Source organism: Sorex fumeus, unplaced genomic scaffold (genome assembly GCF_029834395.1).
Source record: "Sorex fumeus unplaced genomic scaffold, SorFum_2.1 ptg000067l, whole genome shotgun sequence".
Lineage (NCBI taxonomy): Eukaryota > Metazoa > Chordata > Mammalia > Eulipotyphla > Soricidae > Sorex > Sorex fumeus.
In genome coordinates, this window is record NW_026606124.1 from 1245693 (window position 1) to 1270611 (window position 24919).

Sequence of the window (24919 nt, forward strand, 5' to 3'; positions counted from 1 at the left end):
GAAGCCTCACAGATCGTCTCCTGCCCGCAGGTGGAGTTGCCCAAAGCATGCTCAGCATGTTTCACTGACATTTCACCTCTTGGCACTCTGCTGGGTGCACCGTGGATTGGCAGGGTATTTTGTTTGTCCTCGCGGTCTTTCATTTCCACCTTTCCTCTAGTCCTGCTTTCTCAGTGACCTCCTGGACACCCCTGCACACCCCACACTCCCATGTGCCCTCTCCCTCTGGGCCTCTCCTCCAGGAAGCTGTCCCTGACCTCACATCTCTGCGGTCCCACTGTGACATGGATGGACATCATCTGTTTCCATTAATCTTTCTGATAACAGGACCCCACATTCTTCAGACAAGGATAGCATCATCACCATGTCTCAAGTGCTGTGCCCATCCAGAAGATGCTTTTTTTTTTTTTTGCTTTCTGGGTTACACCCGGCGATGCACAGCGGGTTACTCCTGGTTCTGCACTCAGAAATTACTCCTGGCAATGCACTCAGGGGATCATATGGGATGCTGGGAATTGAACCCAGGTCAGCTACATGCAAGGCAATCGCCCTACCCGCTGTGCTATTGCTCCAGCCCTCTAGAAGATGCACTTTTATAGGATACGAGGGGCGGAAAAACATCTGTGTCTTTCTGACATGGAAAAACCTTTAGAATCTGGCAATAAACTGATATAAACTGGGGATGGCAGCGACATTTTAAACATTGTGCCTGGGGGGAGCTGGAGTGATAGCACAGCACGTAGGGCATTTGTCTTGCACGCGGCCGACCCGGGTTCGATTCCCAGCATTCCATATGGTCCCCCAAGCACGGCCAGGAGTAATTCCTGAGTGCATGAACCAGGAGTAACCCCTGTGCATCGCTGGGTGTGACCCAAAAAAAGCAAAAAAAAAAAAAAAAAACCCATTGTGCCTGGGGAAGGAGGATGCTGCCTGGTCAGCCTCCTGTGTGTACCCTGCCCACCGATCAGCTCATGGAAATGTCTGGAAGCCTGCAGCTCTGTGCTGAGAAGCAGCAACTGCAGGCCTTCAGCAGTGGTGGTGGAGGTGGGGGTGGCCCCGAGGGAGCAGGCAGCATGGGGTTTGTGCTCAGCCGGGGCTGTTGGCCTACACAGAGCCTTCTGCCCCACTCCCCCCAACCTGGTCTGGCAGCTGCACACGAGTTTCCCAAACTTTTGTACGACAGCCTCCCTGATGCTGGCCAACTGCCTGCAGGTACATCATTAGAAGGGAGACAGTAACTTTGGGGCAGGGGGGCGGTGAGGACAGGAAGGCTACTTTCCAACCACCAGTTCACCTGCCCTCGAACAAAGCGATCAGCCCGACTTGTGCACAGATTGTGCCACCTCTTCTTTGACTTATCTTTTCACACAAATGGATGACTGAACTGGTGGTAAAGAGCTGGGATCTTTGTATATCAAAAGCATAAAGACTAACACATAAACTAAACTATGAAAAACATAAAGACTAAGTTGGAACCATATTACCTAAACTATGATTACAAAATAATGTGTGCAAAGAACTAAAAATTGATGAACTCCCAAGGAAATACATCACGTAAGGGACAGAAAGGAACTGAAAAATCTAAAAAAGTCCTCAAATCTCTGAGAAGTCTGTACACCCATAAAACAAAGCTCATTAGAAATTACGGGGACCGCTCCTCCCAACATTAGGGAATTCCTATGGGTACAGGGTGCCCTAAAGGGGAAATAAGGTTGGGGAGGAAGGTTACTAATAACCTTAGGAAAGTTAAACAGTACAAGATTGACCCAAACAGGAGGAAATCTTCCATATTAAAATTATTATTCCAACTTAATGGAGCTGAAGCAAAGGATGGACTGCATCGAAGCCACAAGAAATAAACAGGGGGCTGAGGAGACAGTACAGGAAGGAAGCTTGTCTTGCATGCGGCTGACCTGGGTTTGATCCCTGGGACCCCACAAAGTCCCTCAAGCTGTGCCAGGAGTAATCCCTCAGTGCAGAGCCAACCCCCAACCCCCCAACCCCAGAAAGATTAAAAAAAAAACCCAACCAACTCAACACTAAATTTTAGCTGCTTTATAATTGGTGAGACCCCAAGTAACTAAAAACTAAAAATTACAATGTTGAGGGTTGATACAGTTTATTGAATTAGATTTTTCTATTTACAGCTGATCACACCTACATACTAAATGTAGTATTTTGCTAGCCTACATGGGTACATTATTCCTAACAAGTTTAGACTTATGATGAATGGGCTCAATCATACAAAAACATGCACGCACACATTCACACTAATTGCTTTAAAACAGTAGTGCATACATTATACTCCTCCTATAAAGCCAGCTTTGATTAAAAACCACTAGTGTCAGAGATCAGTCTGATTTTGAAGATGAACCAAAACACACACTGTATGATTCTAGAAGCTATTTTAGCCATTTTGTACAGTTGCTATCTTATTGGACTATAGTATATATATATGTATATATATATATTTTTTGAAAGGACACTGATGAGGGGCATCATCTGGTATGAACTTTAACCAGACAACTGGCTTCCTCCCCCTCTCCCCAAAACCTCTGGCCAGGAGTTCTCCACCATGAAAGACTGAAAGGACCCAGTGACACATCAGCAGCCGTCCCGTTACTGCTTGGAGGCATCAGAAGCAGGCCCCAACTCCTCTAACATCACAACACTCCACGACCTGCAATGGTTCTGAATCAGAACAGTTTCCTGTTCCTGAAAAAATCGGGGATAGGGAGAGTCTGCTAGAACAGGGGAAAAGAAAGTCTTAGGTGGGTGGGAAGAAGGTGGGCACATGAAGAGCCAAGCCGCTCTGTCCAACACCTGTGTGTGTGTGTGCTTCAACTAAATGAACTCAGGAGGCCAACAGCAGTGGACCTGCTCAATTCGCCTTCCGAACAGGAACGAGGCTTAAAAGGCCTTTTCTACTACGCGTAGGTTCCGCCGGTGATGAGGAGCTCGTAGGCAGGATCGCCACTCCTTCTGCACAACACGATGCATGCGCACAGCATGCCCAGCAGCTGTGGGGAAGGAACAATGGACAGAGACTGAAGATCTTAAAACCAGGAGGCATTTCCTTGTTTGCAATGAAAAGGCATCAAAGTGCAACAAGGCAGAGCATTAAAAAAAAAAAGAGAGAGAGAGAGAAAACAAATCCAATTAACAGCAGTAACAGAAACAATTTCTAATGAATAATTATCTTTTTAGGGATTGTCTAAGCACTAACTTTTAGCTTTCCTGTCTCACACTTAGGAGTTGCTTGTGAAGCCAGCAGAAAATCAAGGCTCTCCTACTGCCATCTAACTCTCCATCTAGAGCACTGATGGACAAAGAGCCTTTTCCAATGACGGAAACTGCACCTAGGCTTTCAAAGATGGCAGCCGTCACTCATGTGTGGCTGCCAAACACCTGGGCAATGCAGTCAGGCAACTAAGGAACCGCACTGTTTCATTACAGTTACTTTCAACTTAGACATGGGTGGCTTCTGATCAGCAATTAGGCAGTAAAGATGTAGGGAGAAAAAGAGTTGAGCCATGTTTTTTTGAGAATTATTCAACGGTCGTCTCTTCAGGCATCTGGATTCAGGGGAGGTTCCTTTAGAACAATCCACAAAACCAATACACAAAAAGCCCAAAAGCCCCATGGTAGAAAACCAATCCTAATGTCAAAAAACATAGCCTGCAGGCTTCTGATTCTTTCTCATTTACTTTCTATTTCTGAAACCCAAGTCTGGCTCTCTGGTATTACATATATATTACTTTTTAAAGGTCATTCTTCCTTCATTTTATTTTAATAAACCCTAATCCTTCAGTGGTAGAATACTAGAATAACAACAAAGGTATTATGTTATTTTGGATAAGCAAGAGAATTAAGCTGATTAAAAAGAAAATGATTCTAGAATTTTCTTATCTAGTTTTTCACAAATATAAACAGTAACCAAAGAACTAAAAAAGAGTAAGTTAATTTGCCATTTTAACTTTTCGTTGACAGTGAAAGGTCTCAAGTTATTTGATTTCAAAAGGCAGGCTCTCTGTACAAATAGGGGTCAATCTCATTTCAACAAAATGCACCTTATCCACAAACAGACTCTCAAAGTTCAACTGGAAGATTAATCACTAATGAGACACACACAGAGAGAATAAGGATGTCCTCAATCTGAATTCTCCATGGTATAAAGCCGCACACTCCAATTTCTGCCCTCAATTAGCCTATATTCTACCCACTCAAGATAAAGACTTGCTGCTTGTCAGTTTCATTATATTAATCTTTGCTGAGTGCTTACTAAAAGTACCACAAAGACATCCTAAAAGTAGATACTGTTTAAAGTTTACTAAATACTTTAAGTCAATTCTAGACATGTTTAGTACCTAATTCCTAAAGAAATACATTTCCATTTCCTGTACATCAAAACATTCTTAGAATGGCTATAAAATCAAATACAATTATGTTTTCAGGCAATGTTAAATTGAGTAATAAAAATGTTAAGCTAAGAAATTACTGACTTGCTGGGGGAAAAAAGCTCTCCTTTTATCCCCACCTCCTCATATTCCTCTCAATTGGTTTACTTCTATTTGACAAGTCAGCATTCTCAACATTGGGTCTGAAATAAGTATCATTTCTTTCCTCACTTTTATTTCAATTAAGTCAGCTCGTACTGATTTAAAAACAATTATGTAAACTTAATAAAACCCTTCTTACACTTAGCAATAAAATCTGTTTAAGAATTACAGTCTATACAAGAACTTCTTATAGTTCAAATCTCATCATTAAGACCTATTTCCAAAGCTTTATTACAGTAAAATTTCATTAATATTGAAATTCCCAAACAATAGACTTGGATATATTACACAAGCATTTCAGTTCCATGATTATTTTTTGTGGCAACATTTACCCTGCAATATTCAGTGCACTTAGTCCAAATATAATACCTAGTAACCGCAAAATGATTTCTAGATACAAGGCAAGTGGGAATTAAAACAAAATGGCAGCAATTAAAATGTTCTGGGGCCAGAGAAATAATGTAGGGTGTTTGCTTGCATGCAGCTGAATCAGGTTGCTCCCCGGAACCACATATGGTCCCCCAAGCACTACCAGGAATATTTCCTGAGGAGAGAGACAGGAGTATGCCAAGGGCACCACTGGGTATGGATATAAAATCAAAACCAAACCAACAAAACAAAATTAAAATGTTCTATGATATACCGTATAGATGGCATTGTGGGAAAATACTGTTATACAATATTAGAAAAGCATGATGCTAACACCCTTTTTTTGAGAAAAAATTTAAAATACCTATCAAAAACACCCTTATCCCTCAATTTTATGACTATAATTTTTGTTGTACACTTTACTAAAACACACGTCAGAAAATATTTATTACTTGAGTTTCTGTAATAAAAGGACTAACAGTACCCATTAATGTAGATTAGATCAATCATGAAGTATGCCCTTAAAACGGAATGCTTTAGTAAGGTAATAATTTGATTTTAAGAAGCAAGGGACAAAAATTTATGGACTGGGTGGGTCTATTTATAAAACATTTAAAAGGACACCTTATAAATGGATTATCAATTGCCAGGGTATGGGGGGAGGAGGCACAAGAAGAAAGGAGTAAGCTATAAAAATGTACCAGGTGACATCTTGTGGTAAGCATCTTACAGTAACCTACACAGGTCATCACTGTAGAAAACTGAAAACATGTGCACAGAAACGAGAAATATGAATAAAACTGTTGGATTACAATCAATGCCAACAGTCTGGCTGTGACATAGAGACTGTGAAAAATGTTACCACTTAAGAAACGGGGCGGGGGCTGGAGCGATAGCACAGCGGGGAGGGCGTTTGCCCTGCACTCGGCCAACCCAGGTTCGATTCCCAGCACCCCATAGGGTCCCCCGTGCACTGCCAGGAGTCATTCCTGAGTGTAGAGCCAGGAGTAACCCCTGTGCATCGCCGGGTGTGACCAAAAAGAAAAAAAACAAAAAAAAGAACTCGGCAATACTTTTCTTAAAATTGTATGTGCGGGGTGGAGGGTGCTGGAGAGAGTTCAGGAGGCAAGGCACTTGCCGTGCGTGCACGACCACTGCCATCACCTTAGTTTGAGTCCGACATCACATAAGTTCCCCTGAGTACTGCTAGAAGTCACACGTGATCACAGAACCAGGAACAGTCCTTGAGTACTGCTAGATGTGGCCCAAACAAAAACGAGAACTGTAATGAGCACAATTCTTAAAAAGAGCAAGGTACAAAACTGCTATGGTATCAGCTTTCATGTGCATAAAAGATAGGTGCTTGTAATAACACAGATTACTCCTGGAATTTGTGATACAGAGAAAACTGGCAACAGAGTTGCCTATCCTGGGAGTCCTTGAGAAATGGGGTTAGGACTGAGAGGGAGGTTTGCACTTTCACCAAGTCTTTTTTTAAAAAAAATTATCAAATGGCATTCTCAATCTTTTAAAAAACTTTCAAGCAGTTAACAACATTAATCTTATCCAATTCAAAAAAACACAAAACTTAGCTACCCAAGACAAATATAAATTTTAAAGTAAAAAAAAAAATTTTAAGAAGACTGTTAAAATCAAGACACTGAATTTGAATCCCTCTTTAAAGGCTCAATCTGAATTGTTATTTCAATTCATTTTGCTTTTGTTTGGTTTGTGAACACACATCCAGCTGTGTGTTCAGGGCTTACTCTTGGCTGTGTGTTCAGGAATCACTTCTGGTGGGGCTAGGGAGGCCACATTCAGTGCCAAGGACTGAATCAGGCGGAGTCAGCTCAGTGTAAGGCAAGAGCCTTAATCCCTGTACTATCTCTCCAGCCATTTAACAAATAAATGAGGGGAAAAAAAAGCATCCCACGAACTGCCTTGGCAAATTGTTCTCCGAAAAAGTTTGCCTTACCACTCATTTTGAGGACACGTCAACTTTGTGAGACTCAAAAGATAATTTTCACTTTTCTTATCCAACTTTGCCAAGAACTTTACAAATCAAAATGCAAAATTTGTCTACTGGATGGCCAGATTCTTTGAATGTAAAATTTATTACTGATCATTAGTTGGAGGCTGACTACTTCTGATGATGTGAAGTATTTTTCTGATTAGCTAAAATGATGAAAGGGATTCAATTTTTTAAAATGTCTTCTATACTCAAGAAGTATTAGGGAAAAAAAAACTAACTCCAAGACTTTTAGGACTTTTTCTTTCTTGATCCTTTTTGGCTGACCCTGGCTCTGCACTCCTGATCTGGATCTGCCCCAGGATCATTCCTGGTGAGGCTTGTGGAACCATACATAGTTCAAGAGATTGAATGCAGGTTGCTGTGTGCAAGAAAAGTGCCCTACCTGCAATACTATCTCTCTAGCCCCAAGCGGGATATTTTTTTAGTTCCCATGGAAAAATACTTCAGGAAGAATTACCTGGCTAGTTGATAATTTTAATTACTGGACGGGCATGATTTTCATCAGTCATCTATTACATGTTGCATAGTTCATCATAATTACACAACAAACTGCTTGAAAGCCTTTCTGCTACATAGTAGTGTGTTCTGTCTTAGTACCATTATACAGATCAGGATTTCACTTGGGAAGAGATCTCCCTCATGTTTCATTATTTTAAATGAATGTGTTTGCACAGATTATCAATATATGAAATACATCCTTGCTGGTCAACATATTACTGCTTTGCTCAGCCACAGAGTAAATGCTTAGAAGGGCAAAGACCATGGCAAATAAAAAGCTAGGCTTTTTAATGATTCGTCTCAGGGCTGTTTGAATACCAGCAAAGTAAACAACCATCCCTGTGCCATTTTAAAAGGCACGTCTCATTAAATATACTAGCTGTTGTTCAAATATACAGAACAATCAAGCAATTTACATTTAAACTGGCAATTACTTCAGTTATATCTAACAATTACAAGATACTATACTTTCCTAAAGTAAGTTCTCTAGGCCTAACGTGTATTTCAATAACAACTACCAAAACACCGACTAGATACGCTGCAATGGATTTTTAATTAAATGGTTCCCAGTGGTAACACTCCTTTAAGACATTCCTGCCAGAAATTCTTTTTTTGTTTGTTTCTGGGGCATACCCAGTGGTATTGAGCTTATTCCTGGTTTTGCTTGGGAATTACTCTTGGCAGGGATTAGGGAATCATATGTCGCGCCAGGGATTGAACAAGGGTTGTACAAGATAAGTGCCCTACTCACTGTACTATCTCTCCTATCTCTCTGGCCTCCTCAACAGAAAATTTTAAGATAGACTGCATATACCTGAGAAACTAGGAATGGGAGAGGGGAAGAAAAGGAGGAGGGGATATAAACAAAGTAGTCGCAAGTGGGGGAGAGGGAAAAGAGGAGGGAGAGAGACAGTGTTGGGAGGACTGGGAATAAAGTGAGAGATAATTAAGCAATTACCAGCTACTTTGCACATCCTGTTATTGAGGGGCTGGGGGTGGAGAGAGTGTTCTCACTGCTAAAAGTCAGGAAAACAAATGTCTCCAGCTACCAACAATGGTGTGGTATATTTTTAGGCACTCTGACGACTACCAGTCTAAAAGTAATGAACTACACAGATACAAATAAGAGGTTAGGACCTCAGTTTTCATTTGAAGGTCTTTTCTGTAAAGCAAAGAAATTTCTCCTATTAGAATAAACATTTTACTAGTATAGTACCAGTTCTCCATTTATGAACATATGAAATCCTTCAAAATAGAAAAAAAATAAGAAATCAAAGCATAAGAAAGAAATCAAAACTTTCCATTTCCAAATTGGAAAATAGTAGAACAGTTTTTAAAAATCTGGTAAAGCTCTACTAAAAGGACTCCCAAGAATATACTGCAGTTTCTATTTTGTTTGTTTTGGGGCCACATCCAGTAGTGCTCAGAGATCACTCCCTGGCAGGGCTTGGGGAACCATATGAGGTTCTAGGGATCAAATCCGGGTTGGCCCCATGCAAGGCAAGTGACCTACCCATTATGACTCCACCCTTACTGTAGTCTGTATTCTAAACATGTGAAAATAAAATCTGAAAAAAAAAGAGAAAAAAATATAGAAGAGTGTCCCTTATATACACAGTGTCCCTATTTCTTACACATTTTCTGCGTTTAGACTCAGGTAAGTGAAAATGTTGGAAATGGGTGATTTGGTACTTCAATCACTTCCTGGCTACCTATATCACTCTTAGGGATTAAAAGCTACTTGAGACTGACCACAGAGAGCAGCACACACTGATAACACTCCTTTTCTGTGCTCACCTGAATAGCTGCGAATGCCAGCGCCGCCCAGATAACGAGCATCATGATTTCTTGAAGTTTCTTCACGACGAGTGCTTCACATCCCTGAAACACCAGAGTCAACCTCATTTGAGGACTTTTTAAGTGAAAGCGTCAAGGTCATATGCAGCAGTATTTATTGGTGCTAATGAAAATGACAGAAACTGAAGGAGAAAAAAATGCATTTCAAAATAATTTATAGGGGGCTGGAGTGATAACACAGCGGGTTGGGCATTTGCCTTGCACGCGGCCGACCCGGGTTTGATTCCCAGCATCCCATATGGTCCCCTGAGCACCGCCAGGAGTGATTCCTGAGTGCAAAGCCAGGAGTAATCCCTGTGCATCACCGGGTGTGACCCAAAAAGTCAATAAATAAATAAATAAATAAAACAAAAATAATTTGTAGTAGGCACAGAGGAAAAGACCACAGTGGGCTACTTGGGCAGTACCTACCTTGCTACTGTATGGGCCCAAGTTCAAATTCGGGTATCCCACATGCACCGAGTGTGACCTGCAGCTCAACTATTTGAGCCTGGCAGCTACACTACCTGTGACCCAAGTATAACATGCAATTTCGGGCAGCACCACAGCAGGTGTATGTAGGTACCACAAGAAAAGGTATAACCTGTAGCAAGCACAGCAACTGAAAAATTATGTGCAAGCACCATAAGAAAGTGCAGTTCCCTGGCAAGTACAGGTAAAGCACAATAACTTAGGAAGCACAAACCCCAGTGAACACAACAGCCAGTGTGCAAATGCCTGACAAGTACAATTAAACATGCCAGTTAGCACAGCATAGCGCATGTGCAACTGATATCATTACAACTAAGATGTAAGGAAAAGACAATGGGGAAGGGGCAGGAGAAAGAAGGGAGGGGAGGGGAAAGGAAAAGGAAGGGAGGGGAAGGGGAGGGAAAAGATGAAGAAGGGAAGGAAAGGAAGGGGAGTGAAGGGGAGGGAAAAGAAGGGGAGGGAGAGGGAGGGAAAGGAAGGGAAGTGAAGAGGAGAGAAGGAAAGGGGGAGATAGGGATGGAATTTTCTAAAAAATTAAAGCTTACAGTAAAATACCATTAAAGTCAAGCGAAAGGAGATAGAAGGTGGTTTTAGGTAGAAGTGATTCATACTGATGAAAGGTTACCAGAACAGACTCAAGGTGAGGCCAACAGATTTAACTTACCTCTGCGTAGAGATCAGAGGGGTGTGCCAGGCTGCCATTGCAGCTGCTGGCAGTCTCTCTGCAACAGCTGAGAGGGACGCTCTGATTTTTGGTCTCTTTGAACCAGTCTGTATTTTCCCAGTCTGAATAGTTGTGAATTCCACAACAGTGCAGCTGGTAGAAAAGAGAACAGAAATATTATTCTAGCACATATACCTGTGCTAGAGTTCCAGACACTGCAGACCAGTGACGTTCTAGAGGACTTTCTGTAATCACAGAAAGCCTGCTTGTCCGTATGGTAGCAGTGAGCTACATAAAGTTACATGCAGTTAAAATGTGGTCAGTGTAATGAAGGGGTCAAAAAAAATGGGGGGCAAGGGAAGTCTACACCTGATGGTGCTCAGGCATTACTCCTGGCTCTGTACTCAGGAATCACTCTTGGTGGTATTTAGGAAACCATGTCAGTGTAACAATCAAGTTGGTATTGGCTCACAGACTATCTCTCTGGACCCATGACTGTGAATTTGTTTTCTGATTTTGGGAGCCACTCCTGGCTAGTTTTTTGCCATATGAAATACTACAAAGTTTATAAACTTTGTAATTATAATTAAGAAGCTTTCCTATTTTACATGTTAAATGTAGGGTTATGAATTCAGTATTATTTCCAATGACATATTTAAACTCTTTTTTTCCTAAGGTACAGTAGTAGAGCTGAGGAAATGGCTCACAGGGCTGCAGACTCTGAAGAACTGGGCACCATGTTGGAATTCCTGGTGGCCTAGTATACTGCTTGGCCACTCCACCCACAGAATCAGATGAAAATAATGGATGAAACAAGGTTGATGAAATGTTCAAGACTCTTGTTTGTTGGGTTGGGGCAGTGTTTTTGGCCATATCCAGTGGTATCTACGGGGGTGCCCTGACTCTATGCTCAGGATTGCTCTCAGCACTGCTCTGAGACTATGTAGTGCTGGGGCCTGAATCTGGGTCAGCTGTGTGCTAGGCCTTAACCCCTGGACTACCTCTCTGACCCCATGCTGACGATTTCTGAAGCACACTTAAGTTTTTAAAAATCTCTATTATTCTATATTTATAAATGCTTCATGTTCTCTACAATTATTCTGTTTTCAAGCTTTGCCTCATCTATTCTACCTCTGCCTTCTCAATGCACATGATGACCATGCAACACCTCTAAAGTGCATCTGGACCCCACCTCTCCTGTGACACACACCTCTGTTCCCTTATCACCTCTCCAGTTCACTTCAAAAATGTTTTTTTAAGTCAGGTGCTCTTTATCTGGTTTTGACTAGGTGATAGGGAAGAAATATTTTCAAGAAGGCAAAAATATTAGAAATATCATTAAATTGGCTATGGCTATAATGGAACATGGCTTGTTTACACAGTAACAGTAGAGTAAGTTTAATGTTGAGTTAATGGCCAGGCCCTCAAAACCAAATTTGCCTGAAGAATTTTTACCTGTCCTTCCACCGGCAAAAGCAATGAAAGCAAAAATAAACAAATGGGCTAAAAAATAAATAAACAAATGGGGCTACATCAAACTGAAACGTTTTTGTATACAGTAAAAGAAACTTGGGCTAAAAAAAAAAGACACATTTTACCACACATCCTACTCATATTCCAAGTGTACCACACCATATTTGATGGGGTTCAAAGTAGAAGGCAACCCATCTTAGAGGAAAATAATTTTTTTTTACAGATATATATATATAAAAGCACACAAGGCTCAACCTTTAACAACATGTTAGTGAACTCTTACACAAGGGCTTAATGGCCCCTGGGTGAAATACAACAATCTTCATAATCTTTCCTCTATCTAAGGATACTTTTCTGTAGCATTTTCAGTGGTTTTTCATAACAAATAATACAAAATATACTATTTCAGTTCTGCTTTGGGGCAGGGATTGAGTTCAGTATGGAAATATCCAAAATACAGTGGTGGGAAAATGTAATGATGGTGGGACTGGTGTTTGAATATTAAATGTAATCAAATATTGTGAACGACTCTGTCACTGTCACTGTCCTCCAGTTGTTCAATGATTTGCTCGAGCAGGCCCAGTAACGTCTCCATTTTGAGACTTCTTGTTACTGTGCTTGGCATATCTTATATGTCATGGGTAGCTTGCCAGGCTTTGCCGTGCGGGCGAGATACTCTCGGTAGCTTGCCGGGCTCTCCGAGAGGGGCAGAGGAATTGAACTCGGGTTGGCCCTGTCGGCCGCGTGCAAGGCAAACACCCTACCGCTGTGCTATCGCTCCAGCCCTATAAAATAGAAAAATTTAAAAAAGCACACTGTACTATGTAAGAGAAAATATCTATACACCATACATAAAGCTAAAGTCAAGATACATAAAATATGTGCCTATGTGCCAAACTCAACACCACCACAAAATAAACCCATCAAAAATGGTAAGAGGAAATAAACAAGACACTTCTCTAAAGAGGACAAATAGTCCTCTCACACCAGTGAAAATGGTATATATAAAAAAAAAATAGTCAGTGTTGGCAGGGATGTGGGGAAAAAGGAACCCTTATTCATTGTTGGTAGGAATGTCATCTGGTTTATCTGTCTCTATGGAAAACAGTATCGATTGCTCTTTTAAAAACCAAGACTAAAGCTTCCATATGACCCAGTGATTCTACTTGTTGGCATCTATCCCAAGACACAAAAATTAAATAAAAAAGATAAAAGGAGTTGAAGTGATAGTATAGTCGGTATGGCACTTGCTTTGTACCCAGCGGACCTGGGTTTAATCCCAAGCACTCCATATATCCCTTGAGCCCACTAGGTGTGATCCTGAGCACAGAGTCAGGAATAAACCTGGAGCACAGCTGGGAGCAGACTCTGACCTACCCACCAAAACAAACAAAGATATAAGCAAACCTATGTTCACTATAGAGCTAAATACAATAGCCAGGATATGGAAAACAACCTAAAAGTCCGCTGACAGATGAATAAAAAAAAAGTTGTAGCAAACATACACAGTGGAATACTATGCAACTATAAGAAAAGATAAAATCTTGCAGTTGGATAGAACTGGAGGGCATCATGCTAAGTGAAATAAACCAGGTGAAAAAGGAAAAATACCAGATTATTTCAGTCATCTGTGGTATAGGGAAACCAAAAAGTAAAATAGTAAGTACTGAATGGGGACAAACCGTTGGCCTTTGATTATAAAACTGAGATTACCCAGCAATGGGGGGAGGGAGTTGGGAGGTGGGAAAAAAAAAAGGTAGACTAGATGTGACTAGGAACAGTGGTGGAGGGTCTTAGGCTCTTTGGTGGTAGGAAAATGAAGTCACTTTGCACACACACAAAAAAAGTTAACAATGGTAACCACAATACCTAAACTACAATTATAAAACCAAAAAGAATTTACCTGTCTTTGTACATAATCAATAGCCCGGCTAGCAGCATCAGGGTTGGTTCCATTGTAGGTCTTATACACTTTCTGAATTCTGCGATCGACTTCATTTTCCACCTGAAACAAAAAAATTTATTATCCCAGAAAAACTAGTAAAAATAACAGTAAAGACCAACAAAAACTCTTAAATGGCATGTATTAAAAGTTGGCAGATAGCTCTATCAATTTATTGTAAGAAAAAAACTCTCTTTCTACTTCTACACAGATTCAGACATATAACATATAAGATTAAGAGTTTTCAAAGAGAAGACCATATGTAAATGACAGGATAAAATTCTATTCAATGAGATGGAGAGGTAGGACAGTTGGCAGGGTGCTTGCCTTGTAATCCCTGGTATCCCATCCTCTCTGAGGCCTGCCAAGAGTGTTTCCTCAGCACAGAGCCAAGCATAAGCCCTGAGCCCAGGTGTGTGTGGCCCTCCCCCCCAAAAAAAAACAAAAGAAAAAACTCTAGGAGGAAGCAGTAGGCCTTGAGATATATGTTCTAAATTACAAATGGACTGCATTTCTTTACAAATAAGTTTACTATGGGTTCTCAGAAGATCCACCTGTTTCTTCTCCCAGTAGAAAAAATAAAACTCAACCCTTCCAACTCCTGCACTTCCCATCCCCCCCCCAAAAAAAAACACACCAACTTTGGGACAATTAATATTATTTCCATTTTACTTATTCAATGTCTAGACTTAGCCACATATGAAAAAGCTGCAGTTCATTGTATGTGAACGAGGAGACAGGAAATACATTCTTCAAAACTTACTGCTGACATTTACTAAAGTGGGGGAAGCAAAGTAGTATTTAATAGTTTGCTCACATCAGAGTCTTCTTACCTTTCATAAATGATTAGACCTTTTGGTAATTAGTGATGTAATGAGACCATAAAAATGATAAAATGATAAATGACACAGTCATAATTCAATGCATTCTTCTTTTCTTTTTTGGCATGGGAGCCTGGTTCCTTATATATCAATGGTTTGACTGTAAAACTGACAGATCTTTTACTAATGATAATAGTTCTACTATGCCTTTAGTGTGGCTCTAGGGTTATCCTTGAATTGAAGCCGCATATACTGCAGGTGAAAACAAATGGAGGCAAACATAAAGAAGAAAGAAAAGGGGAGAGGAAATTACCAAGATGAAGAAGAAAATAGTCTTGGGTCTGAGTTAGCTGGACCTCTCATTATTTTTTTTTCCTCTCTCATTTCTATTATGGCAGGTTGGATCACATTCAGAATCTTTTTTTATGCCCTTGTTTCAGGCATTTTTTAAACAGAGCGACACCTCACAGAGATGGGGAAAATGAGGTAGAGTTTGGGGCCTCATGCCAATGTTCAGCCCAGCAGTATGGGTCTGATGGTTCAGGGCTGAGAAGGGTGGTATTGGAAGGCGGGGATGGGAAAGAGGGAATTTGTTTTTTATTTTTTAGCCACACCTGCTGGTGTTCACAGGCTACTCTGGGCATAGAGGTCCAAGGTGACCCCTGGTCGTGCTCAAAGAACCATGCAGTGGCAGGTATCAAACCCCTGGCCTCGGGCATGTGCTCCAATCCACTGAGGAATCTTTCAAAAAAGCTACAGGAGATGAAATCTTTACAGGAAATGTAATCCTTAATTTAGTTCTTCTAAAACATTAATCAGAATATAATCAATTACTGTGAACAACTTTATGAAAATGAAATTTAAAAATACATTTTTAATAGTAGTAGTTAAACTGAAGTAAAGCAAAAGAAAATATTTTCTCAGATAAAAAGAACTACTGCATTTTACTTGAATAACTTAAAACACTTTTAAAAACATAAATGACAGTAGACAACATACCTTTGCTCTGTAAACGTACCCCAAAACCACTACAACAACTTCTGTGACAAAAACCAAGAGAAGGATGATGACAAACTGTAAGGAAACAATTGTCAAAAATTAAATACAAATAAAAAAATAGCTCTAAATACTCTTGATAAAAAATTATGATAACTATTAGAAGTTTAAGACAGGTACCAATTCTGCTCCAATTATAAGAGCCATGCTCAGTTTAAGCAAGCAGCCCAGATGGGCTTCTCCTGCATGTCATGACATATGCAGTCAGTGGCACATGAACCTACCGTGGCAAGTCCACAGCGGCTTTCCCGGATTGTGGCACAGCAACCAATGAGCCCAATAATGAAAAGCAGGGCTCCGACAGCTATGATCACTACTGCAGGGATGAGCGTGTACACATCTTCAAAGAAGTGGTCGTAGTCATCATAGGTGATGAAGACATAGGCGCCAACATAGCATAAAATGCCAGCTGCCCCCTGGAGAAAACAAATCAGAGCATGGTAAAAATAAAGGTCTCTAAGAGCTGCTGATCAAGTTTTCCTACCATTTCTTAGAAGTTTATAATCTAATAATATTTCCCATTATTTTTAATTCTATTTGAGGCTTTTTTCCCTCCCAACGGAGCTGAAAAGTATCTTATTCATTAGTAAGAACATTTCTTTATTACAGATGCAAAGTTTTCCAAATCATCCACTTTTCAATAACTAGTTCAGTGACAACCCAAGAACAATCAATCCAACAACTAATATTGATCTCTCTCTCTCTCTCTCTCTCTCTCTCTCTCTCTCTCTCATATTTCAACTATAAATCCAGTACAGATCACGGGGTGGTAAAGCAGACTTCAACAAACAGGGAAATTAGGAATTAAGTGGGAGAGCAAGATTTGAACCCACCAATGTGAGTCCAAATAGTTCTTTCCATCCATCTTGGAAAAAAAAAAACAACAACCAGTAATTAAGATATACATTTCCCCTCCCACTGACCTGGTTATTACTTTAAAGTGGTAAAGCAAGAGGACTCAGTTACTAAAGAACTTTGCAAATTTCTGGAGCTCTTTATCCTTCAGAAGGGTGCTCCATAAACTTCAATCACCTGGGTATCACAGTTGGCTGGAGCTGGGGCTAGAGATCTTGTATTTCCAACAAATTCTCTCTCAGCTAATGCTGCTGCAATTGGGTTTTGACCTAGTCTGAATAACAAGGTTTTAGAGAACCTAACCCAAGGGAGAGTGAATGCAGAAAGAAGAAACAGCTAAGCCTCATTCAATTCTAATACCATTCTCCAGCTAGAGAATTATAAACATTCTCCTCTAATTTTGTTATTGTGTACCGGTGTGATACTGACAACTTCTCAACTTCATATGCTTCTATGTGAATGATCAAGTGCAGTGTGAGGCTAAGTGTTAAAACATTTTGTTTAATGAATTATCACTTGTAAAGTGCTTTGAGATTTTCACAGAAAAGTAATTATTTCACCATCTTTTAAAACACAACACAATTCATTAATCTTCAAATTAGAAAAGAAGCCTCCACAAAGATACTAGAAATGTTATTAACTCCTCTCAATTGAAAATTCAGTTTTCCTTTTTAATGAGGCGGGTGGAGAATCTCCCAAGCAGTGCTAGGGGCCTCTCCTGGTGATTCTAGGCCAACTGGGCCAGCGGTTTGAGGTGAAGGAGCGGAGGATGCAGTGCTGCTTCGAATTTGTGGTACTGGAAATTACATAAACGACGCCAGCAGTGTTCAGGAGCCTCTGTGGTCACACCCAGCAGGGCACGGAGGTAACTTCTGGCCCTGTGTTCCTATGTCACTCCTGGAGGTGCTCAGGGGACCAGACATGGTGCTGGGGATTGAATTTGGGTGGGATGCAAGTAAGGCAAGTATCTTAACCGCTGTTTTCATTTCTAATTAATTTCCCCCTTCTTTTCTCTTTGGCATGTGAGGTGGTGTTGGGGATCAAATCTGGTGGCTCACATTTGAAAGGCGTGGGCTCTACCACTGACCTATCCCCAAGTCCTCAATTCTTCTGAGGACAGGGAAGGGTGTTTTCCAGGTTCTCCGGCTTTCAATTGATTTCTTAAGCTTAGGCTTGGGCTTCATCAATTTGTTTTCCTGCACTAGGCATTAGAATCACTGTCATATCTAAAAAAAGCTATGTAAAGTTGAAAAGACAACTTGATTCTCTTTTAAATAGCAGGGATTTTTTTTTTTTGCAATGAGAAAACAAACAGAATAACAGAGGCAATTTTAAAATTTAAACTATCTCTTGGGCGATGTTAGCCACAGCTTCACAAGTCACTGTAGCTCACCTCTCAGACCTTCACAGTCCCCTCTGGAATTCCCAGACACCTAACTCTCAACCCACCTCAAACTTCTTTCTCTCGCCCATCTCACCTCAGCTCCTTTTTAAAAGATCTAATTTTTGTAGTCAAACATCTGAGTTACTCTGTACATTTGGCCTGCCTTTGCCTCTATATCCCAGCAAGCACCAAACTTCTTCAAGTTTACTTCCAGTACACACCCCTGGAATATCTCCTCTTCAATCCCACTGCAGTTGGTTAAAGATAAATCTGGGCCTTATCACTATCCACCTTAAACTTGTTGACCCTCCATTTTTCAATAATGTTCTTATATGAAAATTTACAAACCTCACAAGACATTAGTTTTTATGATTTTTTTTATTTTTTGGTTTTGATGCCACACCCAACTGTGTTTAGGGTTTCCTTCTCACTTAGGGAATCTCTTGGCTGGGCTCGGTTGGGGATCAAATCTGGCGGCTCACATTTGAAAGGCGTGGGCTCTACCACTGACCTATGTAGTGCTAGGGATCTAACCTGGGTCAGTCCTGTGTAAGCAAGTACCCAACCCATCTCTCTGGCCCAGGACAAAAAATTAGGATGAGATAAATACACAAATATAATACACAGATACCATTTTCTGAAATCTGCCACTCACTTTGGAATTTCCTTTCTTCATCTGGCTGGAAACTTTTTTTTTTTTTTGCTTTTTGGGTCACACCCAGTGATTATCAGGGGTTACTCCTGGCTCTGAACTCAGGAATTACTCCTGGTGGTGCTTGGGGGACCGTATGGGAAGCCGGGGATTGAACTCAGGTTGGCCTTGTGTAATGCTCTACCTGCTGTTACTATCGCTGTACCATTGCTTCAGCCCTGGCTGGGAACTTCTTGCCACTAAGACTGGAACTGTACTGGCATGTGAGGTGACATAATAAATGTCACCTCTTCCTTTATCAAAGCGACTCGACCATTACAAACTGAATTCTGTGCCTTATGTCTACTCACATACATCCTTATATAGCTCTGAGAGACCATCTGTTACAGTGGTTGCAATTATAACGATCCATGCCCCAGCATTCCTTACTGGCACAAATTTTGCTCATCTGGTTTTTCAATCCCGTATCACCTAAAACAGGGCATGGCACAGAGCAGGCATATGTCAAAATATACTGAGTATATTTTTTCTCATCTCATTCCTTGAAATCAGGCTTACAATCCCTCATCGATGACAAACTTCGGTTAGTATTTGTGTTGTGTCTCTTTATTCAAAGTTTATAGTTTTCAGCTAATTGTTCAAAAACTTTGCCAAGCTTATTAAATTCCTAATGGCTGTCATGTCTAGAATGTGTTATTCACACATTCTCCATTTATAGCATTCACTGCCATGCAAAGGTCCTTTGACTTTACTAACACATTTTGAGGGAATATCATACAGAATGATGTCAGGGGAGAGGAAAAAGAGAAAAACAGCTTAACAGTTTGGGTTCATTAATTACTGAAGTATGTGAACTATTTAACACTATTATAAAATACTAGTTTTCTGCATATGTGTGGGATATAAACATATACACATATACACTGCTGAACACTTTCAGTCCTCAGTTTGAGAGCTGAAAAAAATCCTAATATGAATAAAAGTTTTGTCCAGTTCATCTTCACTAGTTATCTCTACCCTCGAGTGTCCTAAATTATCTTAGTTAAATAAAGAATATGTATTTCTTTTGAAAGGCTTAGATTAAGGAGCTGGAGAGATAGTACAGTAGTAGTGCGCTTGCCTTGCACACGACGAACCAGAGTTCAACCCCCGGCGTTGCATATAGTTCCTGAGGAACACCAGGAGTAATCCCTGAGTGCAGAGTCAGGAGTGAAAAGGCTGAAAGGTGAGCTGGGTTAAATCCTTCTTTAAGGACAGTGACAGCGACAGATTAATGAAAACTGTCTATATACTAAAAAATTAGTTTGAAGCAGAGGACACTGAAGAGCTACTTGCAGTTTAAAAATAAAACAAGTCCTCAGACTAAGGAGATTCCTGAGACTCACACTTGGGTCCTATTTGGAAACGGGCCAACTGACATACTTCTAGTGCTGCCACTGCCTCCTCCCACATACCCATCCCCACTCTGAATGTGAGATCCTGAAGAGGCAAAAACAAAATAGCCCAATCAAATCAACATTAAAAAATGCAATGGGAAGCTGGAGATAGCACAGCAGGTAGGGTGCTTACCAGGCATGTGGCTAACTCGGGTTTGATCCCTAGCAACAAATACGATCCCCCAAGTTCTGCAAGGAATGATCCCAGAGTGCAGAGCCAAGAGTAAGCCCTGAACACAGTTAGGTGAGCACCCCCCCCCACACACACACAAATATAATGCAAGGCTAGTAGGAAATGTCATTTGTAAAGTTGCCTCTTCTAACAGATTAAGAAATTTCTCTTCTTAGCTGCAAACCCGTCAATATCCAACATCCACAACAGAACTAAGAACACAAGGTAGCAGAGCTAAGTTTTGAAAAGATTGCAGGAAGCAACATATTTCAGAAACTACACTGATTGCTAGCTTGAGACTATATATATATCAAATTATTCATAAGACTGAAACTACTTTCTCAGTTGAGGACCCCTTCAAATCTGTCTTCTTGTACAGAGTGCTTGTACCTGAAGTTGGTTAATAAGCAACTCTTGAAATTCTATCAGTTTCTCTAAAAATAGAGTGGGTATCCTAACAGTTGAAGTTCTGTAAACACCATAAATACAGGTGCTTTCATGACATTCAACCATCACTATGAAAAACAGATAAGAGTCTGTTAGGTCATTAAAGGTCATTTTAAAGAACTCCTAATTGGTGTGTGTAAGGATTTTGTAGACATGAAGTTGTTGTTGTTTGTTTGCTTGCTATACTGTCTCTCTGGTCTGACAGTAAGATTTTTAATACAGCAGTTGTGGCTATTAAGAAGGCTGAAAGGTGAGCTGGGTTAAATCCTTCTTTTGAAGGGTCATGATGGGATTGGGCTCTACCAAAGGATCTAGACTTTGCCAGCAAAGCAGCTGGGGAGGTGGGGGGAGGTGCGACAGAGAAGGAGATGAAACGTAGAACTTGGAAGCAGCTGAACTGCTTTAGTCACTGCTGAGAAAATCTGGGCCTGTAAGGAGGATCTGTGCCAGAACAGCACACTAAAAATATTCATCCTTTTTAGCAAGAAGTGAAGGGAAATTTAAGGGAAAGGCTGAGAGCTGAAACTACAGAAAAAAATAAGAAATTTTTTAGCTTTTTAACAAGCTCTTGTTCCAAATGCAGTCACAGAATTTTGAGACTTGAGGAGAGCCAATGCTTTACCATAATACTAAGATGTTCTTTAAAATAACAGCAAGCTATTCTGTTATACAATTTTAAATGTACAAGTTCCAGAAATGTATTTTATTATTTGATCTTTCCACCACATACACACAAATATGAAGTTCCCTTTAATACAAAAATTTCATTCTGTGTGAGGTCATGGACTCAACCCCCAGAATCACTCAAAAATTTTTTTCCTCTTTACACAAGATTGGATTTTCTAGTTTAAAAACTAGTGTTTTGTTTCTATACTTTTCAAATCCTGTGAAATAAACAGTTGATGAACCGTTAAAATTCACAGTAAAACTAAATTTTTTTTCTAAGAAAGAAGCACTATGAAATCAAAGGAGACAAGTCAACCAGTGAAATATGCGATTGGAATGTGGCAATACTAAAAAGGATTTCAACTTGTTACAAGTCAGGAGATAAAATAGCTCTGTTGTGAAATGAGTGTCTATATGAAAATTTAGATCTGCGAAGATGGAAGCATTCTTCACACAGAACATTTGGGTGAAGATAAAGCAAAAACAGCAGAAGTGATTTTCCAGAAGAGGTATAGAGTAGCCATGGATTCAAGTATAGAACTGGCAAGAATCAGAATGGTTTAAAGATGAGGGACCACCAGCTAAAAGCAGAGTATCTGTCTGACAGGTTCTTCTTGTCTGTATGAAATGCTCCTTTGTAGCGATTTCTGCCTCAAGAATCATTTGGTAAAACAGAAGTGACTAGAATGTTGAGAGAAAAAAAGTTAAAAAAAAAAAAAAAAGACTGGGTAAAAACACCACATACATTAGTCTTTATAAGAAAGCAGATATCAAAACAGAAAGCAAAGGGGGTTGGGGGGAGGAGTACCAGCAGAAATAATTTAATTCAAAGTCTTCTTTATAGTTATATTATTGATTTCTGGGTGGCAGGGAACACCTGGCAATATTCAGTTACTCCTAGCTCTGCACTCAGGAATCACTCCAGGCAGTGCTCAGGGAATGATACAAGACAGTGCAGATAAAACTAGTGTTAGCGGTGTGCATGGCAAGCACCCTACCAGCTGTACTACTGCTTCGGCCCCAGCTTTATAGTAATATTAGATTTTTATGTACTGCTTCTCTTCTAAGAGGAATCAATTGTTAACATAGTAGAGTGCATTTCTGAAAGCTTCCCAAAATTACAACCTTGCACCATTTTAGTGTCTTAAAATCATCTTACATCTTTTACTGCTATAATGATAGTCTCGAGTCAAAACATGCTCTGTTTAAACTTAGTCTGATATATATATATATATATATATATATATATATATTTTAAGTAGGAGTATTGCTATTTATTCAGCCATTGACTAGGCTGATTGAATTGGGCATAAACACCACCTTACTTCCCCTCCCCCCCTTTTTATAAGTTTATTTATTGAATCACCATGAGAGCAGTTACAAAGCTTTCGGGTTTAAGTCTCAGTCATACAATGATGAAACACCTGTCCCTTCACCAGTGCCCATTTTCCACCACCAAAAACCCCAGTACACCCCCCATCCCACACCCTCCCCCCACCTGTGGGGCAGATGATTTCAACAATACTCTCTCTACTTTGAATACATTCAATATTTTGACGACAGACCCAACACTCAGATCTGCCAAAAAGGAAACCATAGACAATTTATTTTCTATTGCCGATTATGAATAATATATGATGTCACATGGCTGCAGTAGTGGCTGCGCAACTTTGGAATTCTGAAATTTTAACAATTAAATCTGGAGGGACTTCTGCCAAAACCTGCTGGGTTCCGAGATTTGTTCCTGAGTTTCTTGGATCATGGCTGTTAAGCGGCTTGAACAGGAGCCAGAGAGGTCGTTTGTGGGCGGTGACTAGGGGTCGCGTTGAGGTGGGGAGAAAAGGGCTGGCTCCACCTCCATCCCATGAGACCCTGTGTGTCTTGTCACTGCCGGCCCAAACCTGACTGTCCAGTGGTCTCTGGAGGATGGCAGCCACCAAGCCACCAGTAGGAACAGGCCAAGGCACGAGACCTATTCCCCCCTGGGGTGGCCCGGCGCTGGTAACCGACTGCAGGGACCAGATGCATTTCTGCCAAAAGCCGCTGGGTTCCGAGGTTTGTCTCTGAGTCTCCGGGATCATGGCCATTAAGCAGTTTGATCAGGAACCAGAGGCCTTGCCTACAATTACACAGCTGAGCCGGAGGTGGTTTGTGGGTGTTTGTCTCCCACATACCTAACTTTTGGCTGTTTACTTTCTTGGTAAATTTTGCCCCAAGTTGTTGGGATCTGGCCAAAGGCACAGCAGCAATTTTGGGGTATCTAGAAGTCTGAAAGGACCATCAGGCTGCTGATGCACTCGCTTCACAGGTACAGACTGACCTGCTGACAGCACCATCACTGTCACTGTCCTCCCATTGTTCATCTATTTGCTCGAGCGGGCCCAGTAACGTCTCCATCGTGACACTTGTTACTGTGTTTGGAATATTGAATACATCACGGGGAGCTTGCCAGGCTTTGCCGTGAGGGCGAGATACTCTCGGTAGCTTGCCAGGCTCTCCGAGAGGGGCGGAAGAATCAAACTCGGGTTGGCCATGTTGGCTGCGTGCAAGGCAAACACCCTACCCGCTGTGCTATCGCTCCAGCCCGGCAGCACCATACCCCAGTGATAATATATTTTGCAGCAAGCGCTACAACTTCTTTACCAAACCCAGTGCATATTCCATGTACCCTTTTACTATTTTCCTATATTCTCAACTCCATCATCAAATTAAAAAAAGAGAATATTCTAACAATTTTAAATCCTCACTCAGAAATGAAAGTTACTCTTATTAAATTTTTTTTGCAGCTAAAATAATTATCATTTAAAATCTAACTGATTACTGACAAGGCAAACAGTATTAAAACATGTGGAGGGTAGAGAGAAGGTGAAGTATAAATACAGAATAACCTGTTATAAGATTGATAATTTAACAACATACATGAGCCTCAGAATCTACAGCTTTTGTAGCTACTAATCCCACTTCTATAAATCTAATCAGGGGCTGAGGAAGATGGCTCATAGGGCTGGAGTACTTTGCAAGCAGTAACCCTGGGTTCAATCCATTTTCCCTCCAACCTCCAGTCCCCTCATCACCAAGAACTATCTCTGACACCCAGGGATAGTTGAGTGCTTGCCAGTTGTAACCCATAAACAAAACCAACAACAACAACAAAAAGAAAAACACATAAAAACAAAAATTTCTTATAGAAGGAATGTTCATCATCACTGGGAACCCAGAGAAATACCTGTTTACAGTCCTAAAATATTTTGTTTGACTCAGATACTTGAATACAGACCTGAGAGTTCCAGGTTGTCGGGGGACAAGGACAACAAGGCTGTCAGGAAGTAACACGGGAACGTAAGTAGAAGGACTTGAGCACATGGGTGGTAACTCGAGTTACCTAAGGAAGCTAAGAGTATGCATCAAAATCATAAATGTCAATTAACAAATAATGGAAGAGAAGGTATGGGAGAGATATGGGATGGTAAGGAAGAGAAGAAACTCTGGACCAGAGTAGACACAGGGACTGGGTAGGGTCATTGGCACTTTGGTGGCAGAGGTAAGCAGTATCCTTGTACATCAA

The 24919-nt window shown here is 40.7% G+C and overlaps 1 protein-coding gene across 1 annotated transcript in view; it reads right to left on the bottom strand.

Annotated features, from left to right (window-relative positions):
* Positions 1-2102: 2102 nt before the first annotated feature.
* Positions 2103-24919, bottom strand: part of TSPAN3 (tetraspanin 3) — a 174942-nt gene continuing 152125 nt past the window's right edge. The window contains exons 3-8 of the mRNA XM_056128751.1: positions 15967-16158; positions 15686-15760; positions 13827-13928; positions 10451-10603; positions 9256-9339; positions 2103-3020 (exon numbers count right to left, since the gene is read on the bottom strand). Of these exons, the coding sequence (XP_055984726.1) occupies positions 2928-3020; positions 9256-9339; positions 10451-10603; positions 13827-13928; positions 15686-15760; positions 15967-16158 (699 nt within the window). The 3' untranslated portion in view covers positions 2103-2927. The remainder of the gene's footprint in view (positions 3021-9255; positions 9340-10450; positions 10604-13826; positions 13929-15685; positions 15761-15966; positions 16159-24919) is intronic.